Below are 17,772 nucleotides of genomic sequence, written 5' to 3'. Positions count from 1 at the left end.
ATCCCCGCCCTCTCCTCCCCTCTTCCCAGCTCGACTCAGTGTTGTCGCCTCCCCTTTCCTCTCATCCCCTCGTCCCAGCTCGAGCCGAGCGCCAAATCTGGCCATGCGAGCATGGGTGGGGCCTTGACAATTGCAAAAAAAAAGGGGTCCGACATGGTGGCGGCCAGAACCCTCATCGATCTCCTTCGTCATCAGATGGTGAAGCACCTTGATGACCATCGCTCTCCTCTGTGCCCCCTTCCATCGTCCCTTCCCGCCTCAGCCTCTATCTCGGTGGCGGCACCGGAACCAGAGATGGTAAGAACGGCGTTGCCACCGAGGTTGGCAAGGCAAGCGCACACCCTCGCTGTTTACTTGCATGGACGCCGACAAACCTTCTCCAGCTGGACTAGCCGGCTCGCTCATCCCATCACGCGGAAGCGCGGCGAGGCCGAGGCCGGCGTGGTGGTCATCCAAGCCCCCCACGGCGAGCAGCGAGAGCGCGCCGAGTGCCATGAGGAGGAGCCGCGCCAAGCCGTATCCCATCCCTCCGTGGTGGAGCTGATCAGTGGGCCCCACCATTTTCATTTTTATCCTTGTCACTTACATGTGGTCCCACAAGCTGATTCAGCCAGTCAACGGGGTCAAAGATACCACGTCGGACGAAACCGCCTGGGGAGTCGATTTGTAACAGTTTTGGGACTTAGGGGACGAGTTATACCCGGTTTTGCGGTTAAGGGATACGATTCAACCAGGGACGTGAGTTGGGGAAGGTAAAATAGACTTATTCCTTTCAAGAATGGATCCTAGTACAGACCCAAAAAGCCACGGCCCATTAACGCATGCGACCTTAACCGCTCTGCATCCAAGCCGCCCATCATGCATCCTACGGTCTGCACACCAAGCTTCGACGTGTCCGTGCCACGTGCCGTCCCTCCATTCGCCCACTACACGTGGAGGGGCTCTGGGCCCCAGTCCCCAGCGACCCAAACGCGTATAGCTTCCCCACTTCCCCCATTCTCCACGCCCACGGAGACTCCTCCTCCTCCTCCCCGTCCCCGACTCGGCAAAATCCCGATTCCCAACGGCCGCGACACGCACACGCCCACCCCACGCCCGCCGCGCGCGCGAGAGAGATCGAGATCGACCGCCACCGTGAGCGCCTCGCGCTTCCCCGCCCGCGGCCACGGCACCGCCGGCCTCAGCCGGCGCCGCCTCCGCAGCAGCCAAGAGGAGAGGCACAGCCAGCTCCGCCTCCTCCGCCTCTTCGACGCCTTCATCCTCCTCGCCGCCGCCGCCGCCGCATCCGCGACAGGGGTCCCGTAGCGCGGCCGCCGTCGCGATGGCCGCGTCCGTTCTCGCGCTCGCCGTCGCGTTCCTCCTCGGCGCCAGCGGCTACGGGGTCGACAGGGGCGCCGCGGCCGCCTCCCCGGCGGCGGAGGGCGTCGAGGTTTGCCTCCTGCCTCCCCCCGATCTCGAGATCTGCGAATTTTTTTATTTATTTAGGGGTTCGGGTGTGATCTGGATCTGTGTGGTGGCGTTGCAGGTGGCTTATGGGAGCACCATCAAGCTGATGCACGAGAAGACGAAGCACCGGCTGCACTCGCACGATGTGCCGTATGGCTCAGGCAGCGGCCAGCAGTCCGTCACTGGCTTCCCCGAAGTCGATGATTCCAATAGCTACTGGGTGCGTCTCATTCTGTAGATCCGTAATTCCTCTCGTTCATGTTATAATAGGGCTCTTGATTTGATCCCTACCTATTTTTACAAGCCAACATGTGATTGAATCAACCATTTTTACAAGCCAACATGTGATTGAACCAACCATTCAATATTGATCTGAATGCAAGTATCTACTCACATTAATAGATTTTTTTCTATGGTACACATTGATTTGAGTTCAGTGTGCAAATATGCTTGGGAGTTGTGACGGTTTAAAAATGTGCTCAACAGTGTTGATTTGAGGGTGTAGAATCCTGCTGGCAATAGAAATATCTAAACACTAATTATCAAACTGAGATATGTAAGCAATGGCACCTATATTGTTCAAATTATGGAAACTGCCCAAAAGAATTTTTGTGTATTTATGTGGTTACTGCTATTATATGTGTAGGATGATGGATCACATCTCAACCCCAAATAACAAAACTTTATTATTTATCGTCTGAAGAATTAGCAGTTACATTCTGAAGTGAATATGATTTCCATTCAAGTAGTGAGTAGTCCAATCAGACATAATCAGGGTTCTGATGCTATTTGATTACTTGTATATCTGCAGATCGTGCGGCCCTCTCCAGATTCATCAGCTAAACAGGGTGATGCCATTGAAACTGGTAGCATCATCAGGTTGCAACACATGAGGACACGGAAATGGTTACATAGCCACTTGCATGCTTCACCATTATCCGGTAACCTAGAGGTTGGTTCAACATGAATATCCCATGTGATATCTGGCAACATTTAGTTCCTAAAATTTCATAGGACCTCAGTTGTTATATTCTGAGTTTATTTTTTCCCAAAAGCTTGAGTGCTCTTCAAACTGATTGAGCTCTCCTCAAATGATTATCAGTAATAGTACATGGGATTAGAAGACCTACTTTATCCTTCCCTATCTGTGGACATATTGTGTCTAGCTGATCTCATATTGTTGTACACACCAGCTGAAAAATGACAGCGTATCTGCCAATTTGATATGTATTTTATCCGAAAACAAGAACACAAAACAAGAAGCAATAGTACATCATTCGGCCATCCACTGTCTGGATTTGCTAATGTTCATGAATTACATGGCCAACAGTGCCTAGAATTGCTTGCAACTAATGAGACTAAAACTACCATTAGTATATCTTCCATAGTACGGTGCTTTGTTAACTTGAATAACCAGTAGTTGTTGCTGTCCTTGTTTTAGAGCTAATTTTGTCCTGAAGTTTGAACATTGCTGATCTGAAGCAAAGTGGTTTACAATGGTCACACCACATTACAGTGCATGTTAAGTATGAGTATGTCAGGATTAAGTATGTTACGAATATATATCGATTTATCTTACTGTGAAGAAATTACCGTACTTATTAGTTCACTGCTAAATTAGGATAATATTGCAAGTTCTATGTCTTGCGTTTCTTTTGCATTATCTTCTCAAATATAATCCCTGAGGTTTGTATGTGTGATTTTACAGGTTAGCTGTTTTGGTGGGGATGGACAATCTGATACTGGAGATTATTGGAGGTGCAATTACTTAAGGCTCACAATATAAATGCCATTTGGTTGGTTAGTATGGCTTAGTGGATTTTTTTTTTTGGGGTGTCCTGCAGGCTGGAGATTGAGGGAGGTGGAAAGCTATGGAAACAGGATCAGAAAGTAAGACTCCGACATGTTGATACTGGAGGTTATCTGCACAGTCACAACAAGAAGTACAACAGGCTTGGTGGTGGGCAGCAAGAGGTGAGTTTAGAAAATGGTTTATTTCCTGCCTCCAGATTATGAGTAAGTGTTAGATGGTAGATTAGCAGAAACAAACTAATCCTAGATCATTACACGGTTATAGTACAAGTATGGTATTGCAAAAACTTTATAGGGATATTTGAGTGACTGGGTTTGTGGATGTGACATTTTTACTTAATAGTTGGTATGAACTTTTAGTTAATTCAATGCATATTGTATCTATCACATCTTTTTATTAGTTACCGTGTATTGTACTCTCTCTTCCCAAAAAAAAAAACTCAAATCTAGAGGGAGTATGTATTAGTTGGAACAAAGTAAAAAAAAAAAAAGCATATCATGTAGGTTTGCTACCATATGCGAAAACAAAATTCTCTAGGTACCAAGTGTGATTTGGTTGGAAATTTGTTTGCTAAGTTGTAGCATTTATCTTGCAGGTATGTGGCGTTAGAGAGAAGCGAGCTGAAAATATTTGGTTGGCAACAGAGGGCGTCTACCTTCCCGTTAACAAAAGCAAGTGAACTCAACATTCCCATGGGTTCGTCCAAGGTTAACATAGCACCAGAATTTACTGACATTTTGTTCTGCTAATGCTTTTAAATTTAAAGAAGGGACCTAAACCCTGAGTCCCGAGTATTTTGTTGGTTATAGATGACGATGTGCAGAAAATGAGAAATATACAAACGTTTCATGTAGCCAATTTACCTTCTAATATTCAGAACGACAAGCTGTTGTATAATTTGTATTTGCTCTTCATGCTGACGCTAGCAAGCACACCTATCAACTATGTTTGTTTACTATTAAGCTAAGTGCAATTATGTTAAGCTTGGTATAAGTCTGGAATTATACGCAGGATGCTGGCCCAGGGTTTGTGACCCACAAATATAATACCACCTGCAGTGGGTAATCTGGAGCTTTTCTTAGGCTGTGTTCTTACCTTTAAGTTCCTAACCTATCTCCCTCGTTTTCTGCGCGCACGTTTTTCAAACTGCTAAACGATGTGTTTCTTTGCAAAAATTTTCTATATGAAAGTTACTTAAAAAAATTCCAATTAATCTATTTTTTTTAGAAAAGCTAATACTTAATTAACTATGCAATAATATATGCTTCGTTTTACGTACCGGGAAGGAGATTCCCAACCCCTCCTCCCGAAAGCAGCTTCTGTGTTTGCTACGGGAGGATGGGAACATGTATAGTGCGCATGGAAAACGGAGTAATCTATTAACATGTGATTAATTAAGTATTAGCTATTTTTTTTTCAAAAATGAATCAATATGATTTTTTTAAACAACTTTCGTATATAAACTTTTTTAAAAAAACGCACCTTTTAGCAGTTTGAAAAGCGTGCACGCAGAAAACGAGAGGGAAGTGCTGGGAACACCCCCTTTGCAAACACACCGTTTAGCTGTTCTTTCTGAAAGATACGTGGCTAGCTGTTCCAGTGCTCCTACAAGAAATATCGTGAGATCCAACAGGCTGTGGCAACAAAGGAGTTGCCTCTAGGCAAAGATCAGTGTGTCGAGAAGCTTTCAGACCACTTCACTCATGTCTAGCTCCTTTTGGTTTCACAACCCGATAACTCCTAGTTGAAATGGCAGAGAAGACTTGCGAGTGCTATATTTGAGCAAACATCAAACTTGGGTACATCTTCAGGGTCTCAAATCGACTCGCTGTGGCCACATTTTGCATTTCTTATTTATAATATAAACAAAAGTAGGCAAACATGGACAGTGTTTAAGAGACCAGACATTCGTCTTGACAGTACATATCTGACTAGATGTACCGACCAATCATGCATACACTGGAGTAGCTTTGAGCAAAAGCTCAGTTCGGCGATGCGCAGTGACCCCATATGTTTCTGTCATATCTAGCTCATATATGCCTGTTCCATTAGGCAAATTCCAATCAAAATGATAAAGAAGGCTTGCGAGTATAATCTCCAAACAACAAGTTTTTTTTCAAAACAAAAGCAAAACAAGATCACACAATATCTCATTGAAATGAAATCACACAACAAAATGATTGGCCACTCAAACTGCACCAGTTGGATCAAGATCTAATGTGCATACTCTTAAATTTGTAGCCATTGGATCAAGATCTAGCATACATAGTCTTTATTTCACTAATCTAGATTTAACTCTCTCATCCGCTCTTTTCCTCCAAACCCTAGCCACCAACATATAGTTTTACGATAAATGGACTAGGCACGTGCATATGTTGATGAATGGGTGAATTTGGATGAATGCGAATGAGTGTATGTTGATGATGGATATGGAATTGAATAGATTTTGGATGAATGTGAATGTGGTTGTATGTTGATGAATGGGTGTGAATTGATGTGAAGTTCTATTATTGTGTGATTTGTATGTGAAATTGGAGCTCCTACCATTTTTTTCTCGCCAAGATATAGGTGCCGTGCCAATTTTTCTTACAAACCCGCGCCTATAAAATTGCCATGTGTCCTACGCGGTCTACAACAAGCACCTATATACTTCTCCTAGGTGTCAGTTGTATTCAAGAACTGGTACAACCGGCACCTATAAGGTTGTCCACGTGGCAGTCGATTTAAGAACCGACACCTATATGGCAGTATAGGTACCAGTTCTTTACATAAAACGGGCACCGATATGTATTATAGGTGCTGGTTGTAGATCCGGCACCAATAAATCAAAGGTGCCGGTTAGGATATCCGGCACCTATGACCAGTTGGACAAAACCTTCATAAAGTGGACTGCTCACTAGTTTATCAAATAAGATCTTTCAAACGCCAAGAAGCACTTAGAGGAAAGAAGAAACCTACTAATGGACAGAATTATTACCCCTTCCCCCCAACCACCAAAAGAAAATCTACATTGTGTTGGAGGAAGAAAGATATTAGCTTCATATCTATATATATAAAAAAAGAGTAAAACCACATATGCAAACAGAAAAGGGTCTCCCAGTTTCTTCTGAAAAGATATAACCCAGGAAAAAAACTGATGAGTTTTAGCAAAAGTGTACTAAACACTATTAGAGCTCACTTGAAAAAAAAAAGTAAAGCAAACCACCATAATATAATATGGGCCTACAAATAATTAAAACTTTAATATCTGATTTGGAATTAATTTTAGTTATTTATATTTGAAAGTCATTTTCTTGAACATGATAGTAAAAATGTAATTAAAATACTATCCCATGCAGCGCACAGGTTTTTGAGTAGTGAACTACTAATTGGAATCAAATACAATTTTATTCTAGATGATGGAATAATTAAATAGGTGATGCCACATAAGCAACTGAACTCTCAAATCATGGTAACACAAGAAAATTGTAGCAATAAACAAGACACAACAAAGTATCAAACCAAAATAAAATAAATAATACTTATATAATTTTTTAATAAGACGAATGAGTCAAACGTATCTCAAAAAGTCAACAATGTCATATATGAAAAAACGAAGGGAGCAACATATCTTTTTGGAAGCAAAAGCAAATGATTTCACTACAGTATCTCATCGAACAAAAGTAGTACTATTAAGCAAACGACATGAAATGTAGAGAGGGATCATATCATTAGGACATAATTGGGCTCTTGGATTTAACTGGCATGTTTTGTGATTGGCTACTCGATTTGTAGCCATTGGAAGAAGATCAAACGTATGTCCTCTTTCACTAATCAAGGTTTATACCCTTTTCCTACAAACCCTAGCCACCATCATACCATTTTAGAATAAATGGGTTAGGCACATTTCATCTTGAGAAAAATTTTAGAGAAAATCTCAAGCCCAGCATGCTTCACTCACTCTTTGCTTCCAAATTAAACCCTAGCTTAAACCCTAGCTTCTACCATCTCTTCTCCTCCTCCAACCTCAACATGCACCATCCACAAAGGTGCAACCTTTTATGCACTAGTCTTGCTTGCCAAAGAGTCGCCATCACCCTCATCCTCCTTAGCATCTTTCCTCCATGTTGCCATGCTAAACCATTGCACTTTTCTTTTCTCGATGAGGTTTTTTCTATAGCACTGGATAAGTAAATATTTTGTACCCATCACCGTCTAATAATGTGAGCATTGTTGAATTTTCATTATTGATATAATAATTCACCATGACTTGCACCAGGGTGAGAGGGGAGGATGCAGCCTTCTGCTTCACAATGCGCATATTCACAATGCGCATGGCCTCCTCCAGTCATCTATTGATGAGACAAAAATACTCCTAGGTTGCTAGATTCGGCTTCACGAAGTAGATGCGGCCAGCCTCGATGGTGGGCAAGTTGTTGGCTTCGATAGAGAAATTCCAAATCTATATGATGAAGAGGGAATGATTGTCGAGGCTTCTGACAGGCACAACCACTTTGTCCATGGTGTCCACCTTGTGTACCAAGTGCCAACGCTAGAGCTTACTCACGAGGAGCAGTTCCCTGGCAGACTCCATGATGTGGTGGACATAGGCGACAAGCTTCGCCATCAGGGGTAGAACTGGAATGGTTGGGGCCATCATGATGGTGTCCACACAGCAGGGCTACTGAACAACATGGTCACCTTCTTCCTCGACACCGGCAAGGAGAGTGGAGAGGATGGATTCATGGTTGGTGAAAGTAGGCCATTACCTTATGCAAGCCATCGCTCTCGTGATCATCCCACCTAACACACCTCCCATGGAACCAAGAGGTGAACACCATTAATAGGGAGGTCGTCACAATCACCAACCTACCAATTGACCGGCTAGTGCACACAAGATCTAAACCCTTCTAGGTGCTTGTTTTTAGGTGCATGGATTTGCACTTCCACAGGTGTTGCAGGTGAGTGTATAAGCAGCACTACACGTTTCTAATATTTAAAGAGGCGTCTTGATTCTAACTGGCATATTTTGTGATTGGCTACTCAATTTGTAGACACTAGATAAAGATCAATCGTATGTCCTGTTTCACTAATCTAGGTTTATACTCTCTTTTCCTTCAAATCATAGCCACCATCGTACCATTTTAGAATAAATGGGTTAGACACATTTTATCTTGAGAGATATTATGGAAAAATGTTAGGACCAACATCCTTTACTCAGTCTTTGCCTCCAAATTAAAGCCTAGTTTCTGCCATCCCCTCACCTCCTTCAACCTCACCATACTCCATCCACAAAGGTGCATCATTTTCAGCATGTTGCCATGCTAAACCATCATAATTTTCTTTTATTGATGAGATTTTTTCCTATACCACTGGATTACCCACTATTTTACTTACTATTATCTACCCATCGTCACCTAATAAGTTGAGCATTGTTGACTTCTCATTGTCGATATAGTAATTCTGCATGACTTGCTCTAGGGTGAGAGGGAGGATGCAGCCTTCTGCTTCATTAACATTGAGTAGATTAACCATGAGTATGGTTTCCTACAGTCATCAGTTGGTGAGACAAATATACTCATTGGTTGCCGGGTTTGGCTTCACGAAGTAGATGCAACCAGCCTCGATGGTGAGCAAGTTATAGGCTTCCACAGCGAAACTCCTGATCTAGCTGATAAAGAGGGAGCGGTTGTCAAGGCTTCTGACCGGGACAAACACCTTGTCCATGGTGTTCACCTTGTGTTACCAGGTGCAAGCGCTAGAGCATGCTCATGAGGAGCAGCTCTTAGGCATATTCGACGATGCAATGGACATATGCGTCAAGCTCTGCCATCAACGATAGCGCTAGAATGGTGGTGGCCATCATGATGGTGTCCACATAGCGGGGATACTAAACAGCTTGGTCGCCTTCTTCCTCGACAAAAGCGAGGATAGTGGAGAGGATGGATCCATGGTTGGTGACATGCACCTCATCGGAGATAGGCGCTAGGTTCACAAAGTTGCCGGGAAAGTAGGTTGCTACCTTATGCAAGCCATCACTCTACTTATCATCCAACCTCATGTACCTTCCATGGAACCCGGAGGTGAACACCATCAACGGCGAGGTCGTCACAGCCACCTCCCTACCGGTTGATCGGCTAGTGGACACAAGATCTAAACCCTCATAGGTGCTTGTTCTTAAGTGCATGGATTTGCACTTCCAGAGGTGGTGCAGGTGAGTGTATGACCAGTACTACACATTTCTAATATTTAAAGAGGGGTCTTGGTTTTAATTGGCATGTTTTGTGATTGGCTATTCGATTTGTAGACACTAGATGAAGATCAACCATACATCCTCTTTCACTAATATAGGTTTATACCATATTTTCCTTCAAACCCTAGCCATCATCATACCATTTTAGAATAAATGGGTTAGACACATTTTATCTTGAGAGATATTATGGAAAAATGTTAGGCCCAACATCCTTCACTCAGTCATTGCCTCCAAATTAAAGCCTAGCTTCTGCCATCCCTTCACCTTCTCTGACCTCACCATACTCCATCCACAAAGGTGCATCAATTTCAGCGTGTTGCCATGCTAAGCCATCATACTTTTCTTTTCTTAATGAGCTTTTTTCTGCCATCAACGGTAGAATTGGAATGGTTGTAGTCATCATGATGATGTCCACATAGCAGGGCTATTGAACAACCTGGTCGCATTCTTCCTCGACACAAATGAGGATAATGGAGAGGATGGATCCATGGTTGGTGAGATGCACCTCATCGAAGATAGGTGCCAGATTCACAAAGTTGCCGGGAAAGTAGGCCATTACCTTATGGAAGCCCTCGCTCTCCTGATCATCCCACCTCACGCACCTTCCATGGAACCAGGAGGTGAACACCATCAATGGTGAGTTCGTCGTGGCCACCTCCATGACCTCCTCCGCATGGATGAGCTCCCTAGAATGGGCGACCTTACGCATGAAAGGGGTTGAGCATGCTGGTCTTATGGGGTGGCGTCATCTCCAAGATCATGACAAGGCCAATGGCCATGTTGGCGATGAAGAGGTAGTCACGTAGCACTGGGACACATTTGCGTACGAAGCTGCCGGTGTCAAGTTTGAAGAATGTGGCAATGGAGGCGTCCCCGTATCTATTGCCGTTGAGCTCGAGAATGGCCAGCTTCTTGAGGAAGCTGCATCGTCGAAGTCCGTCGTCTTAGGGTTGGTGGTGCCAGACGCCACTTGGAGCAGATGAGGCGCAAAGTGTCGTAGTTGTCGAAGTCTTCGGAAGCTAAGAGACAGTCACTGACGTGATAGATGAAGTCGGAGGAGGGGGCAGGGATCAGTCAGTTGCCATTACCACTATGGTTGATCGGCTAGTGGAGACAAGATCTAAACCCTCGTAGGTGCTTGTTCCTATGTGCATGGATTTGCACTTCCACATGCAATGCATGTGACTGTATGAGCAGCGCTACTTGTCGCTAATATTTAAATAGGGATCTTGGTTTTAACTGGCATGTTTTGTAATTGGCTACTCAATTTGTAGCCATTGGATGAATATCAATCGTACGTGCTATGCCGCTAATCTAGGTTTATACCCTCTTTTCCTTCAAACCCTAGCCACCATCATACTATTTTAGAATAAGTGGGTTGGACACATTTTATCTTAAGAGAAATTATGGAAAAATGTCAGGCCCAACATGCTTCACTCAATTAGGCTTCTGCCATCCCTTCATCTCCTCCGACTTCACCATCCACCATCCACAAAGGTGCATCATTTTCTACGTGTTGCCTTGCTAAACCATCAAACTTTTTTTTCTTAGTGACGTTTTTTCTGCGCCACTAGACTACTCTCTGTTATGTACCTATCACCTCCTAATAAGTTGAGCATTGTTGACTTCTCATTGTTGATATAGTAATTTAGCATGACTTGCTTCTGATTGAGAGGGAGGATGCAGCCTTCTGCTTCAGCAACATTGCGTAGATTAACCATGCATATGGCCTCCTCCAATCATCTGAGTGTGAGACAAAAATACTTGTTGTTTGCCAGGTTCTGTTTCATGAAGTAGATGCAGCCAGCCTCGACAGTAGGCAAGTTGTCGGCTTCGACAGAGAAACTCCTGATCTAGCTGATAAAGAGGGAGCGGTTGTCAAGGCTTCTGACCGGGACAAACACTTGTCACGGTGTCCACCTTGTGTACCAGATGCTAGTGCTAGAGCATGCTCACGAGGAGTAGCTCCCCGACAGACTCCATGATGTGGTGGACATAGGCGTCAAGCTCCACCATCAGTAGTAGCGCTAGAATGGTGGCGGCCGTCATGATGGTGCCCACACAGTGGGGCTATTGAACAGCTTGGTCACCATCCTCCTTAATACTGGTGAGGATAGTGGGGAGAATAGATCTATGGTTTGTGACATGCACATATGCACCTCAATAGGGACAGGCGGCAGATTCACCAAATTGTCGGGAAAGTAGGCCATTATCTTATGGAAGCCCTCGCTCTCCATATCATCCCACCTCACGCACCTTCCATGAAACCAAGAGGTGAACACTGTCAACGGCGATGTCATCACATTTCTATTTATAGGGTTGTGTAGTAAACACATTTCTATTAAATTGGTCCTGTAAAATTGCATGGGAAATCCAATTAGTTTTCGTATAGCAACCACAATTCTATTTGTGTAGGAAATCCAACAAGCTAGGAGTGAAATACTGAGAAAGCCAATTGATGTTATCAAAGTATTCAGGTATGTGGTTTAACAAAGTTGTCTTCTTCAAAAATGCTTTCTATAAGTGCGTCTTAATAGGACACATATATTCTCATCATAGGTGTGCATAAGGACAATGTTGATGTATTGGGCCCATCAATTTTTTTTTCATGTGGTTTATCAAAGCTAAGTTACTGCCTTGTGTGAAAAGAAAACTTAGACACGTATTTAATTTACAATGCGTGTTGGAGATATATTTGACATGCAGGAAAAGTAAATCTTTTTTCTTTCAACTATGGGCCAAATTTCAACTAAGTCCCTCGACCGTAAAACCTGATATAGGTTATTCCTTAAAGGGTTAAGTCCGATTTACCCCCCTAAACTCTTGCGAAAGTACGCTTTGCCCCCTTAAACTATGATACCAGATATAATACCCCCTTGAACTATTCAATCCAGACACTTAACCAACCCCCCTCCCCTCGCGACCAATTTCGACTGGTTTTACCCCTTTGGTCCAATGTGGCACACCCATGTGGCAAATGATGTGGCAGTTACATAAAAATATCCCTGCCCTCCCCCTCCCCCCCTCTCTCCCTCTCCCTCGTGAAAAATTCCCCACCCAAACCCCTAACCCTAGCGGCGCAGGTGGAGCTGGGCGGTGCAGCGGCGTGGTGAAGGGTGGCGCTGGGGCGTGGTGAAGGGCGACGCAGGCGAGGCTATGCGGCACGAGTGGCGCGGCGCTGCGCAGGCACGACGCTTGCACGGCGGCGCGGCACAAGCACAGCGGCTAGGCACATGCAATTGCGAGGCAAGAAGAGCTCCTCAAAAGTGAAGAAAAGAATGTGTTTACTGATTGAAAATGTTCACTGAAGCATATATTCCCTTGTGCTATTCGAAATAGCCTCCTTGATTGATTTATACTAACTGCGCACACACTTTATTGCACAAAACATGACCATCACAAATTGAGAAACATGTTGGTTCAAATAGCCTCTCCACGACATATATCAGTACTGATTACATGCAGTGATTACATGCTAGTACACTGCATATACAGGAAGATCACAGCTTAACATACAACCCCAGAATTACAAATACACATGCTACAAATGCATACAGAAGCACACATCTTCCCTTCTCTAATATATTATTTTTAGCAACTAGATTAGCATTTTCCAGCATCTTTTTGCTTCCCCATTGCTTCCATCTGTTCCTTGTGCCTAGCAACATTGGCCTCCATCTGCACCTTTGCATCAGTGACATGCTTGAGCTCTGTGGCATACCTGTGCACCGTCCTGTGCTTGCGCCTTGCCGCCGTGCGAGCGTCGCGCCGCTGCGCATGTGCCTTGCCGCTGCGCTTGTGTCGCACCACCGCGCGTCTCGCTCCGCCGTGTGAGCGTCGAAGCCTGCGCAGCGCGTGCCGCTCGCGCCGCAGAGCCTCGCCTACGTCGCCCTTCACCACACCCCAGCGCAGCCCTTCACCACGCCGTTGCGCCGCCCAGATCCACCTGCGCCGCTAGGGTTAGGGGTTTGGGTGGGGAATTTTTCGCGAGGGAGAGGGAGAGAGAGGATAATTTAGACTATTTAGGGATAATTTTATGTAACTGCCACATTATTTACCACATGGGAGTGCCATGTCAGACCAAAGGGGTAAAACCAGCCGAAATTGGTCGCGGGGGGTTAAGTGTCCAAATTGAATAGTTAAAGGAGGTATTATGTCTGGTATCATAGTTTAGGGGGTAAAACATACTTTCGTAAGAGTCTAGGGGGTAAATCGGACTTAACCCTTCCTTAAAAAATCAATGGCAAGCTCAACTATGTATTTTCCTGGCGCCAAGCTTTATAATTGTTAACGGATTCGCCTGGAGGCACCGAGGCCTCCAAGTATGCACCGGCATCCCTAAAAACTTTAAAACTAAATACAAAAAACTTTAGGCATCACCTATGGATTAGTGGTCTAAATTATAAAATGGGTGTTCATATTTATAGTAGTGCACAATAAATGGCATGTTGTGCACACCGAGGAAAATATTTTTGGGTCCGACGGCTTGAGCTAGTGGTTAATAGAAGCTTCCGTTCAAAAAAAAGTATTTTTCTCTTAAGCTCTGTTAAGTTTATCTTCCGCGTGTGAGGTTAAAATATACACTTCGCTGACTCAAGGTTTGTGATCGAGGCGTAGTAGTAGTAACAATCGATTTTACCTCCTATAAACCAAAAAAAGGAAAAATCCATGCCAACCTGATTGGCAGCAGAGGAATCTTTTGTACTACTCCTATATTTAAGAGTAAAATGATACTTCCTCCGTCCCTAATATAGCAATCTAGTACTGGACGAGACACTTGATAGTACAACGAGTTCAGACATACTTCCTATCCAGAGAGTTCAGACATACTTCGATTCGTTTCGTTGTACTATGAAGTGTTCCATCTGATTTTAGATCGCTATATTATGAGATGGAGGGAGTAGCCAAAATGATAGGGATCAATACAGCCATGGGCAGTTATGCATAGCCGCATTCAACGCCAGTAAATTACTAAACGATAGCAGCAACAGCAAGAGCAAATTCCATTTTGATTCCTAATCCAACTAGTCAAACAAAGAGTAAGCTTCTGACAGCAGATAAGCATCTGGTATGCATTGTAAGCAGATGCAAACAGCGTAGGGAGGAAACAAAAACGAACTTTAAGGCTCATGTCAATATTACTTAAGGTGTGTTTATTTCACGTTAAAAATAGAAGTTTGATTGAAATTGAAACGATGTGACGGAAAGACGAAAGTTTATATGTGTAGAAAAGTTTTGATGTGATGAAAAAATTAGAAGTTTGAAGAAAAAGTTAGAAACTAAACCAGGCCACAGTACAAAAAACCAAACAATTTGGTGTGTTGATTCTATTAGATCATCCAAACAGTGTAGGGAGGAAACAAAAAGGATCTTTAAGGCTCATATCAATATTACTTAGTACACAAACCAAACAATTTGGTGTGTTGATCCTATTAGATCATCCAAACAGTGTAGGGAGGAAACAAAAAGGATCTTTAAGGCTCATATCAATATTACTTAGTACAAAAACCAAACAATTTGGTGTGTTGATCCTATTAATAGGATCATCCACATTAGTCGGCAATGGAACTCTGGATTCATATATATGATGCAGCAGGTCCTGCCTTGGGATAAAATATCAAACCACAAAGGCAATCGATCATACTATTGGGAATGAAATATCAAACCACAGGCACAGAGTAGACCAAATCAGATAATACAGTAAAAGGAAATGAGCAGACTCAAACTTCTCTGTTGGGAAGACCTCAAATAAGAGCAGGAGCTCTGTCGTCAGTGTAGAACAAGTGTTCTGCCATATGTACAGAAATGTGACGATTGGCAAACCAAGACCATAACCAATGCAGGAAACTTCAGAAACCAAGCCAGAAGTTCATTACCATAATACTTCTAAGTTTCAAAAAGGAACACTATTCATGCAAAACAAGTACAGGTCCTCTCTTCTTTCTAGAGAAAGGCTTAAAGTAATTGGCATGTCTAAATGGGTTTTGCTGAAGTAATAGGAAGAAAAACATCAAACAGAAGTACCTCTTTACTGGATAATTAGGATGTAAAGTTATTTATAAGTCCTCTCTTCTTTCGAGAGAAATGCTTAAACATAATTAGCATTCATACATAGGTATTGCTGAAGTAACAGGAAGAAAAACATCAAACAGAAAGAGTGCGAGTCCTCCCAAAGGCCACATAAACAGTCAACAACCGCACATATAGAGATAAAAGCGAAACAGCCATACAATGAATAGCTAAATGCACAACTGCAGAAACTGGTCAACAGAACACAAAGTAATACATTCCTATAGATGTCTAATTAATTTCAATTGAATTTTATATGACAGACCATCAAATATCTAGTATAAGGAATAAAAAATGTCATCATCAATATTTAGTAAAGAAAAACTATAGGATTGATAGCAAGTTCAGTCAAGCATTTGCGATAGAGGAATGCCATGTTAAATGTAAATTGAAGAAGATATCAGACCAAATGACCAAACTCAAGTGAAGCATTTGTTAAAGCTCATCATCTGATGAAATGGTGTCATTTGTAACCAATAAACAACATAGAAAAATATGAATACTAAAATTCATGTTACGAAGCTAAAACAAGCTAGCTAGTAAAACAATCTATATTTACTCTCAACCATAAACCAGATCATGTTAATCTTTTCAGTTCCCCCATGTTACCGATATGCAGAACGTCCATCAAATGATTAGGGGTGCCAGTGGACTGAAACTCATTCCAAATCCACCCCGCCCCATTTGTCTGTATTGCATATTTCCCAGTCCACTCCAAATCAACTAATCACTTGTAGAATCCAAGCCAACCCACCCCAACACAAAAGCTAATCCAAACCAAATGCAAAATAATAGGTTGAACCCATTCTGAGACCATTCCTAGAGAAAATGAAATCCATACTGTTGCCACAGACAAGGCAACCCGACATTCGGTGTCTCCCTCCGTGCCCCAGCATGGCTGGTTTCGAGAAAGTGCCACCGCTGACAGAAGATGACATCACTCTGCACCATGTCTGCTGGCACCCACGCGACAGTGACGGCGAGGACAATAACTGAGACATGAAGCCGCTGAACAAATGGCGACAGACAGATTTAAAATTAAGGTGCTGAGTGCTGGACAACAAATCCTCAAGAAATCATGCATTCAATGTCCCCTTTTTTTTCCAATTTTTGAGATTTCAACCAAAGAATCTCATCTCTTTTACTCCCAGTTGGTTGCTCGATGTTGTTCTTTGCTCTGCTCACCTCATTCACTTCACTACCCTCAGGTCGATGTTCTAACAGTCGGCGCGACTGTGCCCAGGGTGGGTGGAGGCAGGACAGCGGTGGCACCTCCTGCAGCCCGTGCACGGAAGATGACTGGGGGGAGGGGAGGGACAGCGGCGCCTCCTACGCTCGGACACCCGGTGCGCAACCACTCGACCAGGATCCAAGGCAATGTACTGGTTGGGGTCCATGGGTTCAATCCATTTTAAAACCAAAAACACTTCACCCAGATCCAATCCAATCCAAACCGCTTTACTTGTAGCCCCAAATCGATCCAGGCCAAATCTTAAATCAATCCAGTCGGACCCAACCAAAGCCAACCCGTTCTTAGATCCAACCCATTCAGCCCACTTAAATCCAGTCCATTAGCACCCCTATAAATGATAATGTAAAGGTGCTAGCTAGGCACCAGTACATGCAAACAATGATATACAATAGACATACGAAAACATTTTGAACAAACATAATTCGTAGTCTAGCTAGTGACCGCTTAAGATTTTGCATTTCATCAGCATACTACAAGCAGTGATATAAAGAAGTACCCACTGAGAAACGAAGGACAACCACCACACAAACAGGCATGTCAACATAAAAAAGAATTGTCATGCTGAGAGTATTGTACCTTCAGAACACCATGACGAACTGCCTGATTGCACAGGCAGAGAACAACATCAAAAAGAAAGATCAGATATTAAATACATACTTTTGTATGGAAGCGAAGCAATCGCTTATTTGCAGTAAAATTAACCAGACAAGCTGTCCAAGATATCTAATGCAATAGTCCCTAAACATAATTTGAACTATCCTACTATCTTTCGCACTAATTCATCATGACAAGAACTTGCTACTTGAACTAAACAGTGCAGTCAGCGATAAAAATTGGGCAAACAATGAAAGATGATTGCACAGCACAAAGAGTCAAAGACAAAACAACTAAAGCAACTCAACTACAACAAATAGTGACAGCAAGGCACAACAAACTACCATGAAAACCATAAGCAAATCA

At 43.3% G+C, this 17,772-nt stretch overlaps 1 protein-coding gene across 1 annotated transcript; it reads left to right on the top strand.

Moving 5' to 3' along the window:
* The first annotated feature begins 1,028 nt into the window (after positions 1-1,028).
* On the top strand, positions 1,029-4,252 carry LOC127781212 (stromal cell-derived factor 2-like protein). Its single transcript, XM_052308137.1, has 6 exons — positions 1,029-1,429; positions 1,526-1,666; positions 2,258-2,398; positions 3,155-3,204; positions 3,291-3,420; positions 3,855-4,252. The coding sequence occupies exons 1-6, from the start codon at positions 1,322-1,324 to the stop codon at positions 3,936-3,938; spliced, it is 654 nt and encodes a 217-aa protein (XP_052164097.1). The 5' UTR covers positions 1,029-1,321; the 3' UTR covers positions 3,939-4,252.
* The last annotated feature ends 13,520 nt before the right edge of the window (positions 4,253-17,772 follow it).

This window comes from Oryza glaberrima, chromosome 8 (genome assembly GCF_000147395.1).
Source record: "Oryza glaberrima chromosome 8, OglaRS2, whole genome shotgun sequence".
NCBI lineage: Eukaryota > Viridiplantae > Streptophyta > Magnoliopsida > Poales > Poaceae > Oryza > Oryza glaberrima.
This window is presented reverse-complemented; position numbering and strand designations above follow the sequence as displayed.

Excerpts from the sequence above, each read along its gene's own strand:
- LOC127781212 (XM_052308137.1), top strand. The coding sequence starts at position 1,322 with ATGGCCGCGTCCGTTCTCGCGCTCGCCGTCGCGTTCCTCCTCGGCGCC. Across the intron at positions 1,430-1,525 it reads CGGCGGCGGAGGGCGTCGAG|GTGGCTTATGGGAGCACCAT; the intron begins GTTTGCCTCCTG and ends GTGGCGTTGCAG. Across the intron at positions 3,421-3,854 it reads TTGGTGGTGGGCAGCAAGAG|GTATGTGGCGTTAGAGAGAA; the intron begins GTGAGTTTAGAA and ends TTTATCTTGCAG.